The sequence below is a fragment of the Saccopteryx bilineata genome, chromosome 3, assembly GCF_036850765.1.
Source record: "Saccopteryx bilineata isolate mSacBil1 chromosome 3, mSacBil1_pri_phased_curated, whole genome shotgun sequence".
Lineage (NCBI taxonomy): Eukaryota > Metazoa > Chordata > Mammalia > Chiroptera > Emballonuridae > Saccopteryx > Saccopteryx bilineata.
In genome coordinates this window covers 207,833,742-207,858,369 of record NC_089492.1, presented here as the reverse complement: position 1 = coordinate 207,858,369, position 24,628 = coordinate 207,833,742, and the positions used below count along the sequence as shown (strand labels likewise).

At 42.2% G+C, this 24,628-nt stretch overlaps 2 protein-coding genes across 13 annotated transcripts in view; one reads left to right on the top strand and one right to left on the bottom strand.

The window, feature by feature from the left end:
* The window catches only part of CCDC18 (coiled-coil domain containing 18), a 209,139-nt gene extending 205,984 nt beyond the window's left edge, over positions 1 to 3,155 (bottom strand). For 6 of the 11 annotated variants that reach the window (XM_066268664.1, XM_066268663.1, XM_066268674.1 and 3 more), the window contains exon 1: positions 2,158 to 2,506. In XM_066268664.1, the coding sequence (XP_066124761.1) occupies positions 2,158 to 2,441 (284 nt within the window). In that variant the 5' untranslated portion in view covers positions 2,442 to 2,506. Of the gene's footprint in view, positions 1 to 151; positions 285 to 2,157; positions 2,507 to 2,938 lie in introns of those variants that run through there. The other 5 variants (XM_066268671.1, XM_066268666.1, XM_066268668.1 and 2 more) reach the window with 5 other exon arrangements.
* TMED5 (transmembrane p24 trafficking protein 5) overlaps positions 2,618 to 24,628 on the top strand; it is a 36,351-nt gene continuing 14,340 nt past the window's right edge. For both annotated transcript variants that reach the window (XM_066268686.1, XM_066268687.1), the window contains exons 1-2: positions 2,618 to 2,941; positions 12,119 to 12,216. In XM_066268686.1, the coding sequence (XP_066124783.1) occupies positions 2,756 to 2,941; positions 12,119 to 12,216 (284 nt within the window). In that variant the 5' untranslated portion in view covers positions 2,618 to 2,755. The remainder of the gene's footprint in view (positions 2,942 to 12,118; positions 12,217 to 24,628) is intronic.

Sequence of the window (24,628 nt, the reverse complement as noted above, 5' to 3'; positions counted from 1 at the left end):
TACAGATTGTAAGGCACTTAGAGAATTTTCAGTGAATAAATGATTATTAAACTGCCCTTTCTTTCCCTCATTCAGCTAAAATAGTAGACAAATTTCCTCTGTATTCAAAAGTTCTCAGATGTGAGGAGGAAGATTAAAAAATAAAACTCACCCTATTGGAAGAAACTATGACAGAAAATTAAATGAGATACTATATAAAAATGTTTCTATTCTCTTTTCTGTTTTGTTTCCACAAATTTGCTTCTGCTTAAGTGAGAAGACTCTCCCAAACAAAAGTCAATGAATCAGGTCCCCATTCTGCTTTATCTTTTCAAATCTCTAGCTTCCTATAAGATGGTGAAGGAAAAAAGGGTCAAGAAAATTTAGGTAAATTCTAAAATGCCACTCGATATTATGGTTCAAATAAATCAAGTTTTATGTCCAACAGCTTCTATATATTTTAATGTAAGAATTCTCTAATCCTTCTTAAGTATCAATGAATACTTTTGATAGTCAAATATTTTTTCTAATGGGCTATTCACAGGGGGTCTTCAGGTTATGACAGTCTCGACATACATGTATTTCGAGTTTACGATGCTCACTCCCATAAAAACTTTAAAAAATTGAGCTGTTTCTGCTTACACCGTTAGCATTGTACTTTTTTAAACTCATTTTTCTATTACTACAGTACAGTGTACAGTACAGTATATTTATGTCCTTTTCCTTTTTCTGTGGCTTAGTTGTGTTTTTATGTTCTAGAATTATGATTTTACAATTGTTAGGACAAGTAAGTGACTTAGGCTAGGCAGGGGTCGGGAACCTATGGCTCGCGAGCCAGATGTGGCTCTTTTGATGGCTGCATCTGGCTTGCAGACAAATCTTTAATAAAAATAATAATGTTAAAAATATAAAACATTCTCTTGTATTACAATCCATTATTTCCTACCACTCATGTTCATGGTTGCGGGTGGCTGGAGCCAATCACAGCTGTCCTCCGGAACACCAAACTTTTATTGGATAATGCATAACGTACACAGGTCGTTGTATGGCTCTCACGGAATTACATTTTAAAATATGTGGAGGCCCTGGCTGGTTGGCTCAGTGGTAGAGCGTGGGCCTGGCGTGCAGAAGTCCCAGGTTCGATTCCCAGCCGGGGCACACAGGAGAAGCGCCCATCTGCTTCTCCACCCCTCCCCCTCTCCTTCCTCTCTATCTTTCTCTTCCCCTCCCCCAGCGAGGCTCCATTGGAGCAAAGATGGCCCGGGTGCTGGGGATGGCTCCTTGGCCTCTGCCCCAGGCGCTAGAGTGGCTCTGGTCGCGGCAGAGAGCATCGCCCCCTGGTGGGCCTGCCGGGTGGATCCCGGTCAGGCGCATGTGGGAGTTTGTCTGTCTATCCCCGTTTCCAGCTTCAGAAAAATACAAAATAAAATAATAAATAAAATAAAATAAAATAAAATATGTGGCGTTCATAGCTCTCTCAGCAAAAAAGGTTCCTGACCCCTGGGTTAGGGTGTGTTTTGAATTACACCAAAATTTGGAATTACGTGACTGTGGTAAGGAACCAAACTGTGTCCTGAGGACTCTCTGAATTGTCAAATGAAGATTCCTCTTCCCTTCAGGAGTCATAAAAATCTATTTTTAGCCCTAGCAGGGTAGCTCAGTTGGTTAAAGCGCTGACCCCATACACCAAGGTTGTGTGGGTTCCACCTCTGGTCAGTGCACTTACAAGAATGAGGGGGGCACGCTAGGGGACTCGACCATCATTAGCTATACATGGCAATGTGGAAAAGCATATGCTACCCACAGACCCTGACGTAATCTAACAACATTGCGTCTGTAGCTGTTCACTAGCACACCCATCCCAACGAAGAACAAGCGCTCTTCATCCCCCCTTTACTTAAGAGGACGGGCTGTAGTTGAAAAAGATTCCTGTATTAGGTATGCTCAACTGGACAGAACTGATCCTGGCAGAATCCGACAAATGTAACATGCTCCTCTCCCTTTTTCCTCAATTACAATACAACCCGGAAGAGCAGCGTGCGCAGCACAGGAGAGGACCGCACGAAGCGTGTGGGAGGGCGCGTGGAGGAGACGGACAACACTGCCCCAGGTAGGCCTGTTTCTGCCCTCCAATAAGCAGTCGCTCACCACCCGATCGTAGCCGGGAGAGGGACCCACCGAACAACAGCCCCGTCGCGCTCTCGTCTACTATCGAAGCCTCGGACCCTCGCGCGGCCCCGGACGTGGAACCAGCAGACACAACGCGCAATCAAGGAACCCCGACCGCCAAGGGTTCGAACCGCCGCGGGTCCGTTGGGGCCGCCCCTCCCGCCGTAGCCCCGCCCCCTCGCGCGCGGGGAGACGCGGGAGGCGCAGGGCCTGTCGGGCATCGTGGTCTGAGAGCGCGTCCGAGCCCGCTCGCTGGGAACTACATTTCCCACAATTACCCCCGAGGCGCCCATTGGTGTGGGGGAGACTATGGGAACCCGCGGCTGTCGGGGGTGTGAGGTGGGCTGTGCTCACGCCGGCCGGAGGGAGCCGAGGCCTCGGAGGTTGCGGAAAGGGACTGCTGGCCCCGCCCTCAGCCCCTACCCTTCCGAGGCCGGCGTGTTCCGTTCTGTGGGAGCGTGTGCCGCCGTCGCGGCCACTACCTGCAGTTGCAGTTTCTTCAGTCTCCAGGTTCCCCTGCCAACCACGAGGAGTCCCGGGAGGAAAAGCGGCGCCTCCGTGCCCACGCCTCCCACGCCCTTTCCAGCTCGAGATCGCCCCGGCAGGGATGGGCAAGATCTGGCTGGCCTTCCCGGTGCTCCTCCTGGCCGCCCTGCCACCAGCGCTGCTACCGGTGGTGGCCGGCTTCACGCACTCCTTAGACAGCGACTTCACGTTCACCCTGCCGGCCGGCCACAAGGAGTGTTTCTACCAGCCCATGCCCCTGAAGGCCTCGCTTGAGATCGAGTACCAAGTAAGTGAGGAGGGTGAGCCAGCCTCTATCCTGTAGTCCGGCTGCATCGCGTCGTCGCCTCTCACCCGCTGAGAAACTTCTTGTGGACCGCGGGCTGGAGAGGTGGTGAGGGCAGCCCGGGAGTCGGCCTGCTCCGCGCAGGCGCGCCAGGCTGGGCTCCCGGCGGGGGAACGGAGAAGTTAGGCGGGACCAGGACCTGACTCTCTGCCTTCTCCCCTTTCCTCCCGTCGGACTGAGGCCAGCTGATGTCGGTGGTTGTACTGTGTGTTTCATAATTCGCCCATCGCTTTCCTAGCCAGCACACGCTCCAATACCAAGAATTTCACAATACAGGACTGACACACGTTCTCCTTTATCATTGGGCGAGAGGATGACATTTGTTTTATTCACGCCACCACCCTCACCCAACCTCAGTATTACAGTTCTTGACTGTCATTGCTTCAGTTAAGGAGTTTTGAATTGTGCCTATGTGTTTATCACTGAATCCGATTTTAGAATATTGTGAAAGGGTCTTTGATGTATGTCAACGATTTTCAACTGGTGTGCTGCAAGAATTTTTAAAATATGCAATACCTAATTTAGTCAGGGCACTGACTGCTTTTCACTTAGATTGTCAAATTAAAAATGACATCAGCCAACACAGTAGCTGTCAGGTGTGACTGAATCAAAATTATACCTTTTTTTTGTCGGATCGGCCAAAAATACATTTTTTGATGTGCCACTAAATTTTAGTAATTAGTTTATATGTGCCATGCAATGAGAAAAGTTGAAAATCACTGATGTATGTCATGGTATATTTCCTTATCAGTTACACACATCTTATTGTTTAATCAAATAAGATCTAGTTGTATATAATGACGTTATATCCTAGTGGAAGCTTTTCTCTTATATCATTTGTTTCTTTTTAGTATCTGCATAATATTATATAAGGAATTACCTTAATTTATGCAGCCCTTCAACAGGTACTGTCACATGTAGAGCAAAATATGTAGAATTTTCTTACAAAGGGACTTTAGAATTATAGATTTATAAGGTAAACATAGAGAGTCAAGTATCTAAAGTCACATACTTAGCAAAACTGAATCCAGAACTCAACATTTCTTTTTTATTTCCAGTCTTGTTTAAAAGTTCATTTACTGGCCCTGACAGGATGGCTCAGTGGATAGAGTGTAGTCCAGCACTTGGGGGGGGGGGGGTGGCAGGTTCAATCCCTGTTCAGAGCATGTAGGAGAAGCAATCAATGAGTGAACAACTAAATAGATCAACTAAGTGGAACAATGAGTTGGTGCTTTCTCTTTCTCTTTCTCTCTCTCCCTGTCTCTCTCTCTCCCTCCCCCCTCTCCCTTTCTCTCTATCTCAAATCAATGGAAAAACATTTTTTAAAGTTCACTTACTGAACAGTTACTGTATGCTAGTAATGTGACGGGGGAGGTGCTGCGGACCAGCGCAGCTCCTAATAAAGCTGCTGCGGAATTAAGGAAACATACTTATTAAGAAAAAAAGATGGGAAGGGGAGGACTCTTCAAATGGTGATGGCAGTATCTGAGTGCACCATAGCCCCAGTTTGCTTTATTATATAGCCATATGCAAATCAAGAAAGTCCTTGATACAAAGTTACACATCCGAGGCTAAAACAGGAACTCTCCCAAGGCATAAACAGGAATCCCCCCACAATGCATAAGTGAAATCAACCAACATCTGAACAAACAAAGAGTAAGAGGAAGGGCATGTAAATTGCTTCCAGCAATTTAAGGAAGCAAGTGAAGTGGGTGCAAATACTCAGCATCATAGCCAATATGGAGGTGAAGGGGGGGAGAACTTACCCTTTTGCTAAACCTCGACTCTACAATGGCTTTTTGCCACTTATGGCCCACAACAGGGAGCAATTTAAAACGAAAGAAAGACTTCCTGTTTTCAAGGGGTACTGCCTCATAACTGATCATTTCAGCCTGATGAGGCAGTGGTGCAGTGGATAGAGCATTGGCCTGGGATGGAGGTTAAACCCTGAGGTCACTGGCTTGAGTGTGGGCTCATCCAGCTTGAGCGCAAGCTCACCAGCTTGAGTACAGGGTCGCCAGCTTGAGCTTCGTTGGGATCATAGACATGACCCCATGGTCACTGGCTTGAAGCCTAAGGTCACAGGCTTGAGTAGTGGGTCACTGGCTCAGTTGGAGCCCCCCATCAAAACACATACGAGAAAGCAATCAGTGAACAACTAAGGTGCCACAACTATGAGTTGATGCTTCTCATCTCTTTCCCTTCCTGTCTGTCTGTCTCTCAAAAAAAAGTAATTTCAATAAAGTATGGTTAAGTGCTAATAGAGGAAAGCCACTTCTCTGGTGTTTCAGAAAAGGATCCCTGAAGAAAATCTGAATCTTCTTTTTTTTTTGTATTTTTCTGAAGCTGGAAACGGGGAGGCAGTCAGACAGACTCCCGCATGCGCCCGACCGGGATCCACCCAGCACGCCCACCAGGGGGCGATGTTCTGCCCATCCGGGGCGTTGCTCTGTTGCAACCAGAGCCATTCTAGCACCGGGGGCAGAGGCCAAGGAGCCATCCCCAGCGCCCGGGCCATCTTTTGCTCCAGTGGAGCCTCGGCTGCAGGAGGGGAAGAGAGAGACAGAGAGGAAGGAGAGGGGGAGGGGTGGAGAAGCAGATGGGCGCTTCTCCTATGTGCCCTGGCCGGGAATTGAACCCGGGACTCCTGCACGCCAGGCCGACGCTCTACCACTGAGCCAACCAGCCAGGGCCAAAAATCTGAATCTTGATAGATGCTTAAGCCCTGGCCAGATAGTTCGGTTGGTTAGGGCATTGTCTCTCTCTAAAATCAAGAAAATAAACATTAAAAAAGAAAGATGCTTAAGTGAGACAAGAATGCAATGTAGAGGGAACATTTCAAGAAAAAGGAACAAAATGAATAGATGGTTCTAAAAATGCATAGTGTGAGTGTTTTGACTGTGGGCAATATGTAGTGAACCCTAAAACTGCTGAGTTTTTATTAGACTTTAAGTCTAAAAAAGTCTAGAGTGGAAGTAAAAGAAAAAGATGAGAAAGATCAGGAGGCTTGATCATGGATCATCAGCTTAGCCTTGTGCACCATGTTTAGTAGCTTTGTTCTTATTCTGTGCAAGAGCCATTGAAGATTTAAACAGCATGGTAACAGTCAAAATGTTTTTCAGATAGATCACTGGGTATTGTGAAAGATGGGTTTAAGGAGGTCAAAATTAGAGTCAAAGAAATCAATGAAATGGTCCATATAAGAAAACAATTTGTATTATTCAAAAATTCGTCAGCCCTGTTTGGTTGGCTCAGTGGTAGAGCGTCGGCCTGACATGCAGGAGTCTCGGGTTCGATTCCCGGCCAGGGCACATAGGAGAGGCGCCCGTCTGCTTCTCCACCCCTCCCCCTCTCCTTCCTCTCTGTCTCTCTCTTCCCCTCCCGCAGCCAAGGCTCCATTGGAGCGAGGTTTGCCCCAGCGCTGAGGATGGCTCTGTGGCCTCTGCCTCATGGGCTGGAATGGCTCTGGTTGCAGCAGAGCGATGCCCCCTGGTGGGCATGCTGGGTGGATCCAGTCGGGCGCCTGTGTGCGAGGGTCTGTCTGACTGCCTCCCTGTTTCCAACTTCAGAAAAATACACACACACACACAAAAATTCAGTATTTACCCAGGAATTAGGGAGCGAATCTATTTTAACTACTGACCTCTTATGATTGAGAGCTCTAGCTCCAGAGATAAAATGCCTGGGTTGAAATTCTCTCAATTTTGAACAAGTTACTTAACCTGTAACTTGTAAAATAGAGATAATAGTAATTACCTCACAGATTTGAAAATGGGTTAATAAGTGTTAATAGACCATCCTGACATATATGAAATATTAAATGAATATTAGTATTTTTTTAAAGATTTTATTTACCAATTTTAGAAGAGAGAAAGGCATGGGGGGAGTAGTGGGAAGCATCAACTCATAGTTGCCTCATATATGTGCCTTGACTGGGCAAGCCCAGGACTTCCAACCGGCATTCCAGTTTGATGCTCTATCTACTGCACCAACACGAGTCAGGCAGATGTCAGGTTTTTTTTACATTTACACTTTGAGTATTATTATATAGCTGGCTTGGTTTTAGCTTTATTTTTATTTTTTTTATTAAATTCATTGGGATGACATTGATTAATAAGATCATATAGTTTTCAAGTATGCATTTTTAGTATACATGATCAATATATTGCATTGGGTATCTAACAACTAAAGTCAAATCATCTTTTATCACCATATTGCTTTAGCTTTATATTTTGTATATTTAGTCACTCTTAAATGGACTGTTCCCCCAAAGGATTCATTCTCTCTAAACAATTTGTTTTCATTGAGGAGAAAACTAAAGTCATTTAGTGTCTGTAATCCTAGACAATGTTGGAGGGGTATGTAGGGTAAAGATCATCTTCAGCCCTTTGTTTGCATTTTCTTACTCCCAAGGTTAACTTTCCAGTAACTATAAATGTAAGTACATATATCTTATGAATAAAATAGATCCTTCATTTAGAAATTTAAATCTCAGTTGGTTAGAGAGTTGTCCTGATATGCCAAAGTTGCAAGTTCAATCCCCCATCAGGGCACATACAAGAATCAACCAATGAGGCCTGACCTGTGGTGGCGCAGTGGATAAAGCGTCGACCTGGAAATGCTGAGGTCGCCAGTTCGAAACCCTGGGCTTGCCTGGTCAAGGCACATATGGGAGTTGATGCTTCCAGCTCCTCCCCCTCTTCTCTCTCTCTGTCTTTCACTCTCCTCTCTAAAATGAATAAATAAATAAAAAAATAAAAAAAAACCAGTATCTTAAAAAAAAAAAAAAAAAAAAAGAAACAACCAATGAATGCATAAATAAATGGAATAATTAATTGATGTTTCTCTCTCTCTCAAATCAATAAATAAAATTTTTTGCCTGACTTGTGGTGGCACAGCAGATAATGCATTGACCTGGAACACAGGTCGCCGATTCGACACCCTGGGCTTGTCTGGTCAAGGCACAAATGGAAGTTGGTGCTTCCTACTCCCCCCTCCATTTCGCTCCTCTCTAAAATGAATAAAGTCATTTATTTAAAGTTTTTTTTAAAGTTTTAAAAAAAATTTAATTTACTAAAAATAAAAACCAGTCTAAAAAAATTAAAATAAAAATTTAAGTCTTTGAGTTTATGAAGTTAAATGCATACAGCTATGAGAGTATTTAAAAGAAGGATTTGATTTCATCTGGGAATAGAGAGAAGACATCCTAGAGGAAGTAGAGTTGAAATCTGTAGAAGAAGCAGGCTTACTACGCATAAGGCATGAGTAGGTAAAAAGATGGGTAAAAAGAACAGCATGCGACAAGGCATTGAGGAATAAGACAGAAGATTGTTTTTGAGGAATTGAAACACTATCACCAAAGCCTACAGATAGGGGAAAGTGGCACTTGCCCATCATATTCCGTTGAAATCATCAGGATGTTTAGTTTTGGATTGTGATACATTTTTTAATCATTTATATTTTAAATATTTTTTACTTATGTTCTGTATACTAAAATACCATTTTTTTTTTGTATTTTTCTTAAGTGAGAAGTGGGAAGGCTGAGTGACAGACTCCCGCATGCTCCCTATCTGGATGCATGGGGCAAGCCCACCAGGGGGTGATGCTCTGCCCATCTGGGGTGTTGCTCTGTTGCAGCCGGAGCCATTTTAGCACCTGAGGCGAGAATTTGATGCCATCCTCAGCGCCCGGGCCAACTTTGCTCAGTGGAGCCTTGGCTTCTGGAGGGGAAGAGAGAGACAGAGAGAAGTGGGGGGGGGGGGCAGGGGAGAAGCAGATGGTCACTTCTTCTGTGTGCCCTGACCAGGAATCGATCTTGGGACTTCCACACTCTGGTCTGACGCTCTACCACAGAGCCAACTGGCCAGGGCCTAAAATACCATTTTTAACAATTTCATTTAGCCTTATAGCCACTACCAAAAATACTGTTTACCATGATTTCACGTGTACGTGGAATCTAAAACAGACTCACAGATATAGAGAACAGATAGCTATCAGGGATTGAAGGGCTGGGTGAAAAAGGTGAAGGGATTAAGCAAAGAAAAAATACTCATAGAACCTAACCAGTGGTGACACAGTGGATAGAGCCTTCACCCAAAACGCTGAGGTCCCCAGGTTCGAAACCCACAGGTCTCCAGCTTGAGCATAGGCTTGTCCGCTTGTGCATTGGCTCACTGGCTTGAACACGGGATCATTGACATAATCTCAGGGTCGCTACCATGAGCCCAAAGGTTGCTAGCTTGAGGCCCAAGGTCACTGGCTTGAATCTTCTCTCCATCCCCCCCACCCCCCATCAAGGCACATATGAGAAGCAATCAATGAACAATTAAAGTGACACAGTTATGAGTTGATGCTTCCCATCTCTCTCCTCCCTCTCTCTCCGTCTTTCAAAAAATTTAAAAAGAAACAAACTTCTTATATACAGACCCAGTGTGGGAGAAAATGGAGTGGGGAGGGAGAAGAGGATAAAAAAGAGATACGTGATGATGGAAGGAGACTTGACTTGGGGTGGTGAACACACAGCACAGTATGTAGATGGTGTATTAGAGTAAGTGTATACCTGAGACCTGTATAATTTTATTAACCAATGTCACCCCAATAAATTTAATTAAAAAAATAAATCATTTAAACTTAGTTTTACTGAAATCTTTTTCTGATTTAATGGATATATTTTTTTGGAGGGTAATCTTGAGTGATTCTGTTTTGAGTTCTTAGATGTCTGAAAAGAGCTTTACTTTTTGCTTTCACTTAAGTAAATACTATCATTTTTTTACATGGAAACTTTGAAGACATGGCTTGTTTCATTTGCTTTTTTTTTTTTTTTTTTTTTTTTTTTTTTGCATCTTATGTATAAGAATTCTGATGCCAATCCCAATTCTTATTTTGAATGTGTCTACTGTCTACTACTAGTCTTGGAAGTTTCTAGGTTATTCTTTTCAAATCCTTTGGAATAGTCAGTAGGATTTTTGGATCTTTTTTTCTTTTAATTTTTTATTGTTTTTAGCGAGAAAGGAGCGGGACAGGAATGTTGCTTGTTCCTTTATGTGCCCTGACTAGGGATCGAACCAGCAACCTCTGTGCTTTTGGGTCATTGCTCTAACCAGCCGAGCTATCCAGCCAGGGAGGATCTTTTTTCATTTATCCTTCTTCGGACCTACTAAATCTTTTTAGTCTAATTAATTTTCTATTTTGAAGCAAGAATTTTTATTCTCATATTTGATGATTTCTTCTCTTCATTTCTATTGGTTCCCTTCTTTTGAAATGCTTATTAGATGGATAATTTTAAATCATTAGCTCTGTCCTTCACGAAGGGTCTTACCATTTTGCATATACTTTTCCTCTATAATCTTTTCACCTTGTTCTGAGAATTCCTTGGCTCCTTGTAGTTCTCTTAATTTTTAGTCCATCCATGTTTATTCTGCTAACATTATATTTGCTTGTAATGCGCATTTAATTGAGAGTTTTGAGATTGGTAGATATTGGCAGCTAGATACATCCTTTGCTCAGTGGAGTATCTTCCAGCCATTCCTTCCCCTTCATGTCTGTTAACAGGCATCCTAGATTGCTAGCGTCACTGGATTATTTGTATTGTTTCCTTCATTTCATTGGGATATGAGAAAGAGAAAGAATTGTACATACCGTATTTCCCCATGTATAAGAATCATCTTAATTTGGAGGCCCAAAATTTGAAAAATAAATGTATTACATAAAGTTATTGAACTCAAGTTTTATTCATCATAAAATTCATACAACTTTTCCAAAACCCATCCATTAGCTTGTCCTCATCTGTGTCTGATGACAAATCACCGTCTTCATATATTGCCTCATCCTCAGTTCCATTCTAAGGCATTTGAAATGCTACACTTCTTCAACTACTGTATAAGACGCACCCAGTTTATAGACCCCAAATTTTTCAGGCAAAGGTGTGTCTTCTACATGGGGAAATATGGTATTTAGCCATTTGAAACCAGTTTTGTTGTATTTTTTTCTTTTTTTTTTATCAGTAAGTAGAGCACAGGAACAGGTAAGTTTTTATATCAGTCCATAAATCCACCAAGAAAAATAAAATGAAGTGTAATATAAAAAGAGTAGTCATTGGAGGGAGATTTGGTGGGTTCATACATAGTTTGGCCATGCCACTTACTTTCCGTATTACCCTGAGAAAATTACTTTTCTGTGCCTCAGTTGTTTTTTTTCTTGAAGTAAGAACAATAATAGGACCTACATTTTAAGAGTTGTTGTGAGGAATAAATTAATCCACATAAAGAACTTAAAAGACAGTATGTGGCATGAACTATAATTGTGAGCTGCTGTCTTCTCAGCAGCAGCAGTAGCAGCAGCAGGGCTTGCTGGGATTGTAAAGGAACAGATTGTGTTCACTCACCAGTAAGTAAACAGCCTACCTTGAATATACTGTTCATATTGGGGAATAATAAGTGAATGTATTGGCTTGACCTGTGGTGGCGCAGTGGAAAAAGTGTTGACCTGGAACACTGAGGTCGCTGGTTCGAAACCCTGGGCTTGCCTGGTCAAGGCACATATGAGAGTTGATGCTTCCTGCTCCTCCCTGCTTTCTCTCTCTCTCTCTCACTCTCTCGCTCTCCTCTCTAAAATGAATAAATATTTTTTTTAAAAATGAATGTATTGAAGAAGTCAGTTGGAGTCAGATCATAGAGGTCTTGTCTTGAGTTTTAGGCTAAGAAGAAGGTAATTTTTATTCTTTTTTTAATGAAGAGAAATTCAGAAAAGTTACATAGCATACCTTAAATTGCCTCAGTAAAAAGTCCACAATTTGAACTCTTCTGTTTTTTTGTTTTTGTTTTACTCTATAGGGATTGTCAGTGAAGGCACTATGTTTAGGAAGATCATTTCAGTAATATCTGTAAGGCCTAAATTTCTGTGATAGCCAATAGGAATTGGTAATAAAGGGGTGAGTTCCAAAATTGAATGGAACTGAACCAGATGATTTTTCTGCTCCTTTCTAGCCCTAATGAGTCAATTGACTTTCTTAACCATCTAGGTTAATAAAGAACATCTTTTCATCATATATGATCTACTTTATATAATTTATTTTCAGAATTTGTAATATATATTTTTCTCTTCTGTACTATTATTCTACAGGTTTTAGATGGAGCAGGATTAGATATTGATTTCTATCTTGCTTCTCCAGAGGGAAGAACCTTAGTTTTTGAACAAAGAAAATCAGATGGAGTTCACACGTAAGTAATCTTTTAGTTAATTCCTTGGACTGAATAATACCAGTGGCTATCTATAGAGTGGGGAAATTTAGCACATTTGATACTAAATATCAACATTAAATGATTCTATATGAACATTTTAAATAGTCTTTGATAGTGTTCTATCTTAAAAACTGGAATATTTTCCATTATCTTTTTTCTTTTTGTTAGGCATTTTGCATTGATTGTGACTACATTTTTTCCTTACTTTGGTTAAATAGATGAGTACTGCTTAAGTATTGCATTCAGTCTATTGTGACATTTTAAACCTGCCTTTCTGGCTAACAGGCTTTCTATTTTAAGTAAGTTACTGTTCTAGCTATGTATCCTAAAATTTTTTAAGCTGCTAGCTTTATCGTCTTTGCCCATTCTTTTCTTCCTTAAAACAACAGTACAATACATCTGTGTGTTTGTAAAAATTGTTTTTTTACTCAGACCTTACTCTTTTTAGACCATTAGAAAACCCCAAAGTAAAAGATCTGACCATAGAAAAACATATACAAAGAAAATACTTGTTATAAAATTTTCAGTTTAAATTTGACAACCGGTTCCCTGGCCAGATAGCTTGGTTGGTTAGAGGGTCATCCCTGTATGCAAAGGTTGCAAGTTTGATTCCCGGTCAGGGCACATACCGAAATGGATCAATCTTTCTGTCTCCCCTCACTTCCCCTTTCTCTAAAACCAATAAATAAAAATTTTTAAAAAGAAACTTAATTTGGCTTGACCTGTGGTGGTACACTGGATAAAATGTCAACCTGGAACACTGAGGTTGCAGGTTCGAAACCTCTGGCTTGCCCTGGTCAGGGCGCATATGGGAGTTGATGCTTCCTGCTCCTTCTTACCTTCTCTCTCACTCTGTCTCTCTCTCTCTCTCTATCTCTGTCTCTGTCTCTTTCTCTCTTTCTTTCTGCCCCCCACCCCAAATGAATTTTAAAAACAATTTGACAACAGACCATATGTTCTTTTTTTTTTTTCTTTTTTTAAGAAATTTTATTTGTTTCCTGGCTTGTGGTGGCCCAGTGGATAGTGTGTCGACCTAGAATGCTGAGGTTGCTGGTTCGAAACTCTGGGCTTGCCCAGTCAAAGCACATATGACAGACAATCAGTGAATAAATAAGTGAAGCAACTATGAGTTGATACTTTTCATTCCTCCTTCCGTCTTGTCTCTCTGTAAAATCAATTTTAAAAAATTTTTAAGAGAAAGAAATTTTAGCCTGACCAGGCAGTGGCACAGTGGATAGAGTGTCAGATTGGGATGCAGAGGACCCAGGTTAGAAACCCTGAGGTCACCGGCTTGATGCTGGCTCACCAGCTTGAGCGCAGTGTTGCTGGCTCGATTGAGTGTGGGATTAGAAACATGACCCCATGGTCACTGCTTTGAGCCCAAAGGTTGCAGGCTTGAAGCCCGAGGTCGCTAGCTTGAGCTAGGGGTCACTGGCTCAGCTGTAGCCCCCAATAAAGGCACATATGAGAAAGCAATCGATGAACAACTAAGGTGCTACAATGAAGAATTGATGCTTCTCATCTCTCTCCCTTCCTGTCTCTTCCTGTCTGTCTATCTCTCTCTCACTAAAAAAAAGAAAAAATATAGTTCATCTTTAAATTTCAGAATATAGAAAATGTATAGAATTTCTACCAATTTTTACTGCTTTTCAATTTTCTGCTTTCCTTTAGAGCAATGGTTCTCAACCTTTCTAATGCCGTGACCCCACAATACAGTTCCTCATGTTGCGGTGACCCCAAACCAAAAAATAATTTTGGTGGCTACTTCATAACTGTAATTTTGCTACAGTTATGATTCGGAATGTAAATACCTGATATGCATTATGTATTTTCCGATGGCTTTAGGCGATCCCACCGGGGTCGCGACCCACAGGTTGAGAACCGCTGCTTTAGAGATAAATTAATATTGACTCTTAGGAGGGAAAAGTATTTTAATGCTTTAGTGCATAGACTTGCCTCTCATTAAAACATTGGAAGACAGGCCTTGGCCGGTTGGCTCAGTGGTAGAGCGTCAGCCTGGCGTGCAGAAGTCCCAGGTTCAATTCCCGGCCAGGGCACACAGGAGAAGCACCCATCTGCTTCTCCCCCCCCCCCCCTTCCTCTCTGTCTCTCTCTTCCCCTCCTGCAGCCGAGGCTCCACTGGAGCAAAGATGGCCCGGGCGCTGGGGATGGCTCCTTGGCCTCTGCCCCAGGCGCTAGAGTGGCTCTGGTCGCAACAGAGCGACGCTCCGGAGGGGCAGAGTATCGCCCCCTGGTGGGCAGAGTGTCGCCCCCTGGTGGGCATGCCGGGTGGATCCCGGTCGGGCACATGCGGGAGTCTGTCTGTCTCTCCCCGTTTCCAGCTTCAGAAAAATACAGAAAAAAAAAAACATTGGAAGACAAAAATAAGTTTAGAGAGTTCACACTTAATGAGTTCTTTCAGTGTGCCAGGACACTGTTCTAAATACTTTACATGTATTCATATGTTTTATTCTTCACCACAATCCTGTGAAGTACATGATATTATCATCATTCTACCAATGAGGAAATTGAGGGAAGGTTACACAGCTGGTGAACAGTGAAGCCAGAATTTAAAACCTAGTTGGTCCAGCTGTTAACCACTAGAGCAAATTTACAAATCTACTTTTTTCTTTTTTTTATTTTCATTTCAGTGAAGAAAGAGAGAGAGAAAGAAGGGGGGGAGGAGCAGGAAGCATCAGCTCCCATATGTGCCTTAACCAGGCATCCCGGGGTTTCAAACCAGTGACCTCAGTATTCCAGGGCGATGCTTTATCCACTGTGCCACCACAGGCCAGAAAATCTAATTTTTAAAGAGTTGATTAGCCTGACCTGTGGTAGTGCAGTGGATAAAGTGTTGTCCTGGAATGCTGAAGTTGCCAGTTCGGAACCCTGGACTTGCCCAGTCAAGGCACATATGGAAACAACTACTATGAGTTGATGCTTCCTATTTCTCCTCCTCGCCTCTCTCTCCTTTCTCTCAAAAAAAAAAAACACACACACACACAAAAAAAATAAATAAATAAATTCAATAAAAAATAGATTTTAACAATTTTATCTTTAGCAATATTTTTTCCCCAAGTGAAATGAGGGGAGATAAACAGACAAACTCCCGCTTATGCCCTGACCGGGATCCACCTGGCAACCCTGTGTGGGGCTGATGCTGTGCCCATTTGGGGCCATGCTCGCAACCAAGGTATTTTTAGTGCCTGAGGGAGAGGCTACACGGAGCCATTCTTAGCACCTGGGGCCGATGCACTTGAAACAACTGAGTCATGGCAGCAGGAGCAGAAAAAAGAGAAGGGGTAGGAGTGGAGAAGCAGATGGTCAATTCTCCTCTGTACCCTGACTGTGAATGGAACCTGGGACTTCCACATGCAGGGCAGACACTCTACCACTGAGCCAACTGGCCAGGACCTGTATTAATTTTTTAAAGGCAACTAAAATCATCTTTTTTTTAAATTTTAATGCGGTGACATTGATAAATGAGGGTACATATGTTCAGAGAAAACATCTCTAGGTTATTTTGACATTTGATTATGCTGCATTCCCATCACCCAAAGTCCAATTGTCTTCCGTCATCTTCTAACTGGTTTTCTTTGTGTCCCTCCCCTCCCCCAACCTCCTCCCTCGCTTCCCCCCCCCCCCCACCCCATAACCCCCACACTCTTGTCCATGTCTCTGAGTCTCATTTTTATGTCCCACCTATGTATGGAATCATATAGTTATTAGTTTTTTTGATTTACTTATTTCACTCAGTATAATGTTATCAAGGTCCATCCATGTTATTGTAAATGATCCGATGCCATCATTTCTTATGGCTGAGAAGTCATAGTATATATGTATCAAAGCTTTTTAATCCACTTGTCCACTAACGGACACATGGGCTGTTTCAGATCTTCGCTATTGTGAACAATGCTGCCATAAACATGAAGGTGCATTTCTTCTTTTCAATCACTGCTATGGTGTTCTTGGGATATATTCCTAAAAGTGGTATAGCTGGGTCAAAAGGCATTCCAATTTTTAATTTCCTGAGGAATCTCAGTACTGTTTTCCACAGTGACTGCACCAGTCTGCATTCCCACCAGCAGTGCAGGAGGGTTCCCTTTTCTCCACATCCTCGCCAGCACTTAATCTGTGTTGTTTTGTTGATGAGCGCCATTCTGACTAGTGTGAGGTGATATCTCAATGTGATTTTAATTTGCATTTCTCTAATGATTAATGATGTTAAGCATTTTTTCGTATGCCTATTGGCCATCTGTATGTCCTATTTGGAGAAGTGTCTATTCATTGCTTTTGCCCATTTTTGATTGGATTGTTTGTCTTCCTGGTATTGAGTTTTACAAGTTCTCTTTAAATTTTATTAACCCCTTATCAGACATATTATCAAATATATTCTCTCATTGTGTAGTTTGTCTTTTTATTCTGTTCTTACTGTCTTTAGCTGTCAGAAGCTTTTTAGTTTGATATAGTCCCATTTGTTTATTCTTTTATTTCACTTGCCCGTGGAGATAAATCGGCAAATATATTGCTGCGAGAGATGTCAGAGAGCTTACTGCCTATGTTTTCTTCTAAGATGCTTATGGTTTTACGGCTTACGTTTAAGTCTTTTATCCATTTTGAGTTTATTTTTGTGAATGGTGTAAGTTGGTGGTCTAGTTTCATTTTTTTTGCAAGTAGCTGTCCAATTTTCCCAACACCATTTGTTGAAGAGGCTGTCTTTACTCCATTGTATTTCCTTACCTCCTTTGTCAAATATCAGTTGTCCATAAAAGTGTGGATTTATTTCTGGGTTCTCAGTTCTGTTCCATTGATCTATATGCCTGTTGTTATGCCAGTACCGGGCTGTTTTGCATACATTGGCCTTGTAGTATAACTTGATATCCGGAAGTGTGATACCTCCCACTTTATTCTTCCTTTTCAAGATTGCTGAGGCTATTCGTGTTCTCTTTTGGTTCCATATAAATTTTTGGAATATGTGTTCTATATCTTTGAAGTAAGTCATTGGTATTTTAATCTGTATTGCATTGAATTTATAAATTGCTTTGGGTAATATAGATATTTTAATGATGTTTATTCTTCCTAACCATGAGCACGGTATATGCTTCCATTTGTTTGTATCTTCCGATTTCTTTTATCAATGTTTTATAATTTTCCGAGTACAAGCCTTTATCTGCCTGGTTAAATTTATTCCTAGGTACTTTATTTTTTTGGTTGCAGTGGTAAAGGGGATCGCTTCCTTAATTTCTCTTTCTGACAGTTCATTGTTGGTGTATAAAAATGTCTCTGATTTCTGAGTATTAATTTTATATCCTGCCACCTTGCTGAATTCATTTATCAGGTCTAGTAGTTTTTTGACTGAGACTTTAGGGTTTTCTATATACAATATCATATCATCTGTAAATAATGATAGTTTTACTTCTTCTTTTCCAATTTGGATGCCTTTTATTTCTCTTTCTTGTCTGATTGTTGTGGCTAGGACTTCCAGAACTATGTTGAATAAGAGTGGTGAAAGGGGGCACCCCTACCTTGTTCCTGATCTTAAGGGAATTGCTTTTAATTTTTGCCCATTGAGTATGATATTGGCTGTGGCTTTGTCATAGATGGCCTTTATCATGTTGAGGTATGTTCCCTGTATTTCCACTGTTCTAAGAGTTTTGATCATGAATGGGTGCTGGATTTTATAAAATGCTTTTTCTGCATCTATTGAAATTATGTGGTTTTTCTCCTTCCTTTTGTTTATGTAATGAATCACATTGACTGATTTGCGAATATTATACCAGCTTTGCCTCCCAAGAATAAATTCCACTTGATTATGGTGTATGATTTTTTTCACATATTGCTGGATCCAGTTTGCTAATATTTTGTTGGGGATTTTAGCATCTAAATTCATCAGGGATATTGGCATATAATTTTCTTTGTTTGTGTTGTCTTTGCCTGGTTTTGGAATCAGAGTTATACTCGCCTCATAAAAGGAGCTTGGAAGTCTTCCTTCCTCTTGAATTTTTTGAAATAGCTTGAGAAGGATAGGAGTCAGTTCTTCGTTGAATATTTGGTAGAATTCACTTGTGAAGCCATCAGGCCCAGGACTTTTCTTTTTGGGGAGTTTTTTGATAACTGTTTCAATCCCATTTGTTGTAATTGATCTGTTTAAGTTTTCTGATTCTTCCAGATTAATTTTTGGAAGATTATATGTTTCAAGGAATTTGTCCATTTCATCTAGATTGTCTAGTTTTTTGGCGTACATTTCTTCATAGTATTTTTTTACAATATTTTGTATTTCTGTTGTGTCAGTTGTTATTTCTCCACTCTCATTTCTAATTTTATTTATTTGAGTCCTCTTTTTTTCTTGGTGAGTCTGGTTAAAGTTTCATCAATCTTGTTTACCTTTTCAAAGAACCAGCTCCTGGTTTCATTGATCCTCTGTATTGTTTCTTTAGCCTCTATGTCATTTATTTCTGCTCTGATCTTTATTATTTCCTTCCTTCTACTAGCTCTGGGCTTTGCTTGCTGTTCTTTTTCTAGTGCTTTTAGATGCAGGGTCAAGTTGTTTATTTGAGCTTTTTCTAGCTTCTTGAGGTATGCCTATAATGCTATGAACTTCCCTCTCAGGACTGCTTTTGCTGTGTCCCATAAATTTTGAGTTGATGTATACTCGTTATTGTTCATTTCTAGGAATTTTTAAATTTCTTCTTTGATCTCATTGTTAACCCATTATTTAATAACATGCTATTTAGTTTCCAAGTGTTTGAGTATTTTTCAGTTTTTCTGTTGTGGTTGCTTTCTTTTTTCTTTTTTCTTTTTTCCTTTTTTTTTTTTTTTTTTTTGTATTTTTCTGAAGCTGGAAACGGGGAGGCAGTCAGACAGACTCCCGCATGTGCTGAACTAGGATCCACCCGGCATGCCCACCAGGGGGCGATGCTCTGCCTATCCAGGGTGTCACTCTGTCGCGACCAGAGCCACTCTAGCGCCTGGGGCAGAGGCCAAGGAGCCATCCCCAGCGCCCGGGCCATCTTTTGCTCCAGTGGAGCCTCAGCTGCGGGGAGGGGAAGAGAGAGAGAGAGAGAGGAAGGAGAGGGGGGAGGGGTGGAGAAGCAGATGGGCGCCTCTCCTGTGTGCCCTGGCCGGGAATCGAACCTGGGACTTGCGCAGCCAGGCCCGATGCTCTACTACCGAGCCAGCCGGCCAAGGCCAATGGTTGCTTTCTAGTTTCGTGCCATTGTGATCAGAAAAAGTGCTCGATATGATTTCAATCTTCTTAAATTTGTTGAGACCGCTTTTGTGCCCTAACATGTAGTCTCTCCTAGAGAATGTACCATGAGCACTTGAAAAGAATGTATATTCTGCTGCTTTAGGTTGAAAGGTTCTGAAGATATCTATTAAATCGAGTTGATATAATATGTTCTTTAAGTCTGTTTCTTTGTTAATTTTCTTTCTTGAGGATCTATCTAGTGATGTTAGTAGGGTATTGAAATCCCTTACTATTATAGTATTGCTGTTGATCTCGCCCTTTAAATCCATCAAAGTCTGCTTTATATATTTAGGTGCTCCTATATTAGGTGCATAGATATTTATAACAGTTACATCTTCTTGTTGGATTGCTCCCTTTATCATTATGTAGTGACCTTCTTTATCTCTTACTATAGTCTTTGTTTTAAAGTCCATTTTGTCTGATATAAGTATTGCTATCCCAGCTTTTTTTTCATTTGCATTTCCGTGAAATATTTTTTTACATCCTTTTATCTTCAGTCTATGTGCATCTTTTGTTTTAAGGTGTATCTCTTGTAGACAGCATATGTATGGATCCTGTTTTCTTACCTACGCAGCTACCCTGTTTCTTTTTATTGGATCATTTAATCTATTTACATTTAATGTTATTATTGATATGTAGTTGTTTATTGCCATTTTATTCTTTAAAATTATATTCCTCTTTTGCTATGTTCTTTTTCTCCTTTGATCTGTTTACAACAGGTCCCTTAGCATTTCTTGCAGCCTTAGTTTGGTTGTAGTGAATTCCTTGAAGGTTTTTTTGTCTAGAAAGCTTTTTATTTCTCCTTCAATTTTAAAGGTTAGACTTGCTGGATAAAGTAGTCTTGGTTGTAGGCTCGTGTTTTGCATTACTTTGAATATTTCTTGCCATTCCTTCTGGCCTCAGGTGTTTCTGTTGAGAAGTCGGAAGTCATCCTTATAGGGGCTCCTTTGTAGGTGATAGTCTTTTTTTCTCTAGCAGCTTTTAATATTTTCTCTTTATCACTTAGCTTTGGTATTTTAATTATGATGTGTTTTGGTGTAATTTCTTTGGGTTTCTCTTTAATGGAGTTCTCTGTGCTTCTTAAACTTGAGACGTTTTCCTGCCTTTATTGAGGGAAGTTTTCAGCTATGATATGGTTGAACAAAGTCTCTATCCCTTGTTCTTTCTCTTCTTCTTCAGGAACCCCTATGATGTGGATGTTATTTCTCTTCATGTTGTCACAGAGCTCTCTTAGAGTTTCCTCAGACTTTCTGAGTCTCTTTCTTTTTTCTGCTCTGCTTCCGTGCCTTCATTTATCTTGTCCACTAACTCGCTGATTCAATTCTCAGCTTCATCCGTCCTGCTCTTAATTCCTTCCATTGTGTTCTTTGTTTCTGATATTGTATTTGTCATTTCTGACTGATTTTTTTTTTATTTCAATGTCCTTTTTTATATTTGCTATCTCTTTATTTAGTTGTTTGTAATGACTATCTATTGTTCTAAGATCTTTGAGCATCCTAACAATTGTTATTTTAAACTCTGCATCTCGTAATTTGGTTATATGTGACTCATTCAGGGCCTTTTTTGGGGCCTGTTCTCTTGATTCATTTGTGTTGCATTTCTCTGCCTTCACATTTTGTCTGTAAAAGAAGGTTTTGGCCACTGGAGTCCACTGGGTGTGGCCTTTGTGATCCCTAGGTGTGGTCTGTCTGCAGGCCTTCCACCCCCTCTCCTATTGCTGCCTATGGCATTCAGGTATGTGCATTGCCAGTGCCTGCCCACTGGGGCTGTTGCTGTGGTTTCTGCCTCCTTCATGGGCGTGACTGTGATCACGTGCTCGGGTATACAAGCCTCGGTGGCCTTGGCCTTCGACCCACCCCCACGGGTGGCGTTATGCTCGGCCCTGAGGGCAGGGGTGAGCGCCTTTGCTTAGTTGCGGGTCTCCACCTGATTCTGGTCTTTTGCCTGCTTGTGGTACAGCTGCAAGCCTGGGCTCCACAGGCCGGGCAAGACTGCATACCCATGCTCAGTAGCAGGACTCCGCCTGTTCTGAGCTTTTGGCTCCACCCCTATTGGAGGAGCAGCTTCCAAGTCAGACCACAAGCCTCGGTTTCACAGGTGCCCTTGCTCAAGGGCCGGTCTCCGCCCCTTCCGGGGCTCTTGCCCTTCCCCTGCAGGCTGGATTGCGGGCAGCCCACAGCTGGGCTTGACCACTTTTACACGTCCCCTCCTCCCCAGCGGGGCAAGACTGAATTCACACCTGGGCCTCAATGGTGGCCAGCCAGCTTCCACTCTTGCCGACAGAACGGCGCTTCCACGTCCCGCCACCCCCCGCCCTCGGTTGAGCCCTCAGCCATGTGGGTGGGGGCGCTGCAGCTCAGACCCTAACACTCACTACTGTAGTCCTGAAAGCTCCCTCCTTCTAAGCGACTGTGCTCTGAGTGCCACAGGAGAGCTTGTTTGGCTGGTGTCCTGCTTCCCTTTGCTGGTATTGCTGTTTCCAAGGGAAATATTCACTTCAGATTTGGGGAGTGACTCGTCCCAGAGGTTAGGGTGGCTATCTCTCAAAATGTTTTTCCCTATGCCTCCTAGATTACACTCTCTTCCTGCTACTCTGGTACTCTCCTCTCTCCCTGTCCCCTGGATCCCTGGGTGAGTGGTTGTGAGAGACGTTTTCTGTGCAGTCCCTTTAAGAAGAATCCTGGGTCTGAGAAATCAGTCTCTTTCTCACAAACAGTATCCTGTCTTGTTTCCAGCTAAATACTGTCCATATGCCTCTTCTAGGCTCTGGGGCTGCAGGCTGGAGCTTTCTTCCTGGGACTCAGGACCCTCCCCTCTCTGCTAAACTCACTTCCCGCCACATGAGTCTCTCCGGGCTGCCATTGGCTCCGGGGAGCTGGGCAGCCCTCTCCACGTTTCCGCTTTTCCTACCAGTCTCAGTGTGCCTTCTTCAGTATTTCTTGGTTGAAGAGGCCTCTTAGTTTAGTCCAAAGTTGGTTTTTCCAGATGATGGTTCTTAAAATTAATTTGTAATCCACTTGGTTCTGGGAGGTGGAAGTTGGTACGTCCGCCTACACCGTCACCATCTTGTCTACCTGCTATCAAGGCAACTAAAATCTTAGTTATGGTATTGAAATAGTTTTTCTTCACCTAACCAGGTGGTGGCACAGTGAATAGAGTGTTGGCCTGGGATGCTGAGGACTCGGATTCGAAACTCCGAGATTGTCAGCTTGAGCACGGGCTCATCCAGCTTGAGTGCAGGGTTGCTGACTTGATCATGGGATCATAGATATGACTCCATGGCACTGGCTTGATCCCAAAGGTGGTGGCTTGCTTGAAGCCCAAGGTTGCTGGCTTGAGCAAGGGGTCATTGGCTTAGCTGGAATCCCCTGGTCAAGGCACATAGGAGAAAGCAATCAATGAACTAAGGTGCCACAACTATGAGTTGATGCTTCTCATCTCCCTCCCTTCCTGTCTGTCCCTGTCTGTGCCTCCACCTTTTAAAAAATAAATAAATAAAATTTTTTTCTTAGTTAAATCTTTAAAATAAATACTGTTCTTCTAGCCTGACCAGGAGGTGGGGCAGTAGATAGAGCATCGGACTGGGACACAGGGGACCTAGGTTCAAAACCCCAAGGTCTCTGCCTTGATTGGCTCATCTGGTTTGAGCACAGCTCACCAGCTTGAACCCACAGTCACTGGCTTGAGCAAGGGATCACTTGGTCTGCCTCCCCCCACCCCAGGGCACATATGAGAAAGCAATCAATGAACAACTAAGTGCTGCAATGAAGAATTGATGCTTCTTATCTCTCTTCCTTCTTGTCTGTCTGTGGGAAACAGGCTGTAAGCCAGGGGTAGTCAACCTTTTTATACTTACCGCCCACTTTTGTATCTCTGTTAGTAAAATTTTCTAACTGCCCACCAGTTCCACAGTAATGGTGATTTATAAAGTAGGGAAGTAACTTTACTTTATAAAATTTATAAAGCAGAGTTACAGCAAGTTAAAGCATATAATAATAATTACTTAGCAAGTACTTTATGTCAGATTTTTGCTAAGTTTGGCAGAATAAATCTTTATAAAACAACTTACTATAGTTAAATTAATCTTTTTATTTATACTTTGGTTGCTCTGCTTCCGCCCACCATGAAAGCTGGAATGCCCACTAGTGGACGGTAGGGACCAAGTTGACTACCACTGCAAAGCTGACAAGGTCCCTATAGCCTAGGGCTTAGTTTAAGACTAAGCTCTTCCCCACCCTTTTAAAACTAAGATCTTTTCAACACCCTTTTTTTTTTTTTTTTAACAGGGACAGAGAGAGAGTAAGAGAGAGGGATAGATAGGGACAGACAAGAACAGAGAGATGAGCATCAATCATCAGTTTTTTGTTGCAACACCTTAGTTGTTCATTGATTGCTTTCTCATATGTGCCTTGACCGTGGGCCTTCATCAGACCAAGTAACCCCTTGCTCGAGCCAGTGACCTTGGGTCCAAGCTGGTGAGCTTTCTTTTTTTTTATTTTTTGCTCAAGCCAGATGAGCCCGCGCTCAAGCGGGCAACCTCAGGGTCTCAAAATTGGGTCCTTCGTATTCCAGTCCAATGTTCTAACCACTGTGCCACCACCTGGTCAGCTCAACACCCTTTTTTAAGACTAAGCTTTTCCCCACACCCTTGACTGGTGCACTCTTTTGAGGATTCCCGTATATGCCTCAGATGAGTGACCTTGTATCACAGACTTCCTTATTTGCAGATGGCTTAAAGGCTTTAATTCTCCTCTACACTATATAATAAAGCAGACCAGCGGCTCTTGTTCTCTGTTCTTGCCATCAGCTTGCAGAGGCCTCCCGATCCCATCCTTTTTCTCTTTAATTTTATTTCCTAATTCCACATCATTCTTCATCAGGACCTGGAATTACTAGCCGTGCTGGTTTGCGGCATCTGTCTGTCTTTATCGGTCCCTTTCTCTGTCTCTCTCTGTCTCTCTCTGTCTCTGTCACAAAAAGTAAAATAGAAGTCAGGGTTAGTAAAAATTTCTCCAAAAGAGTCTTAAATAGTTTACATAATACCTATTTGTCTAACACTGCCTGTAATGAGGAGTTACATATAAATGCATTTTTCTAGACAACTGAATTAATATTACCCTAACTATATATATTCCAAGAATG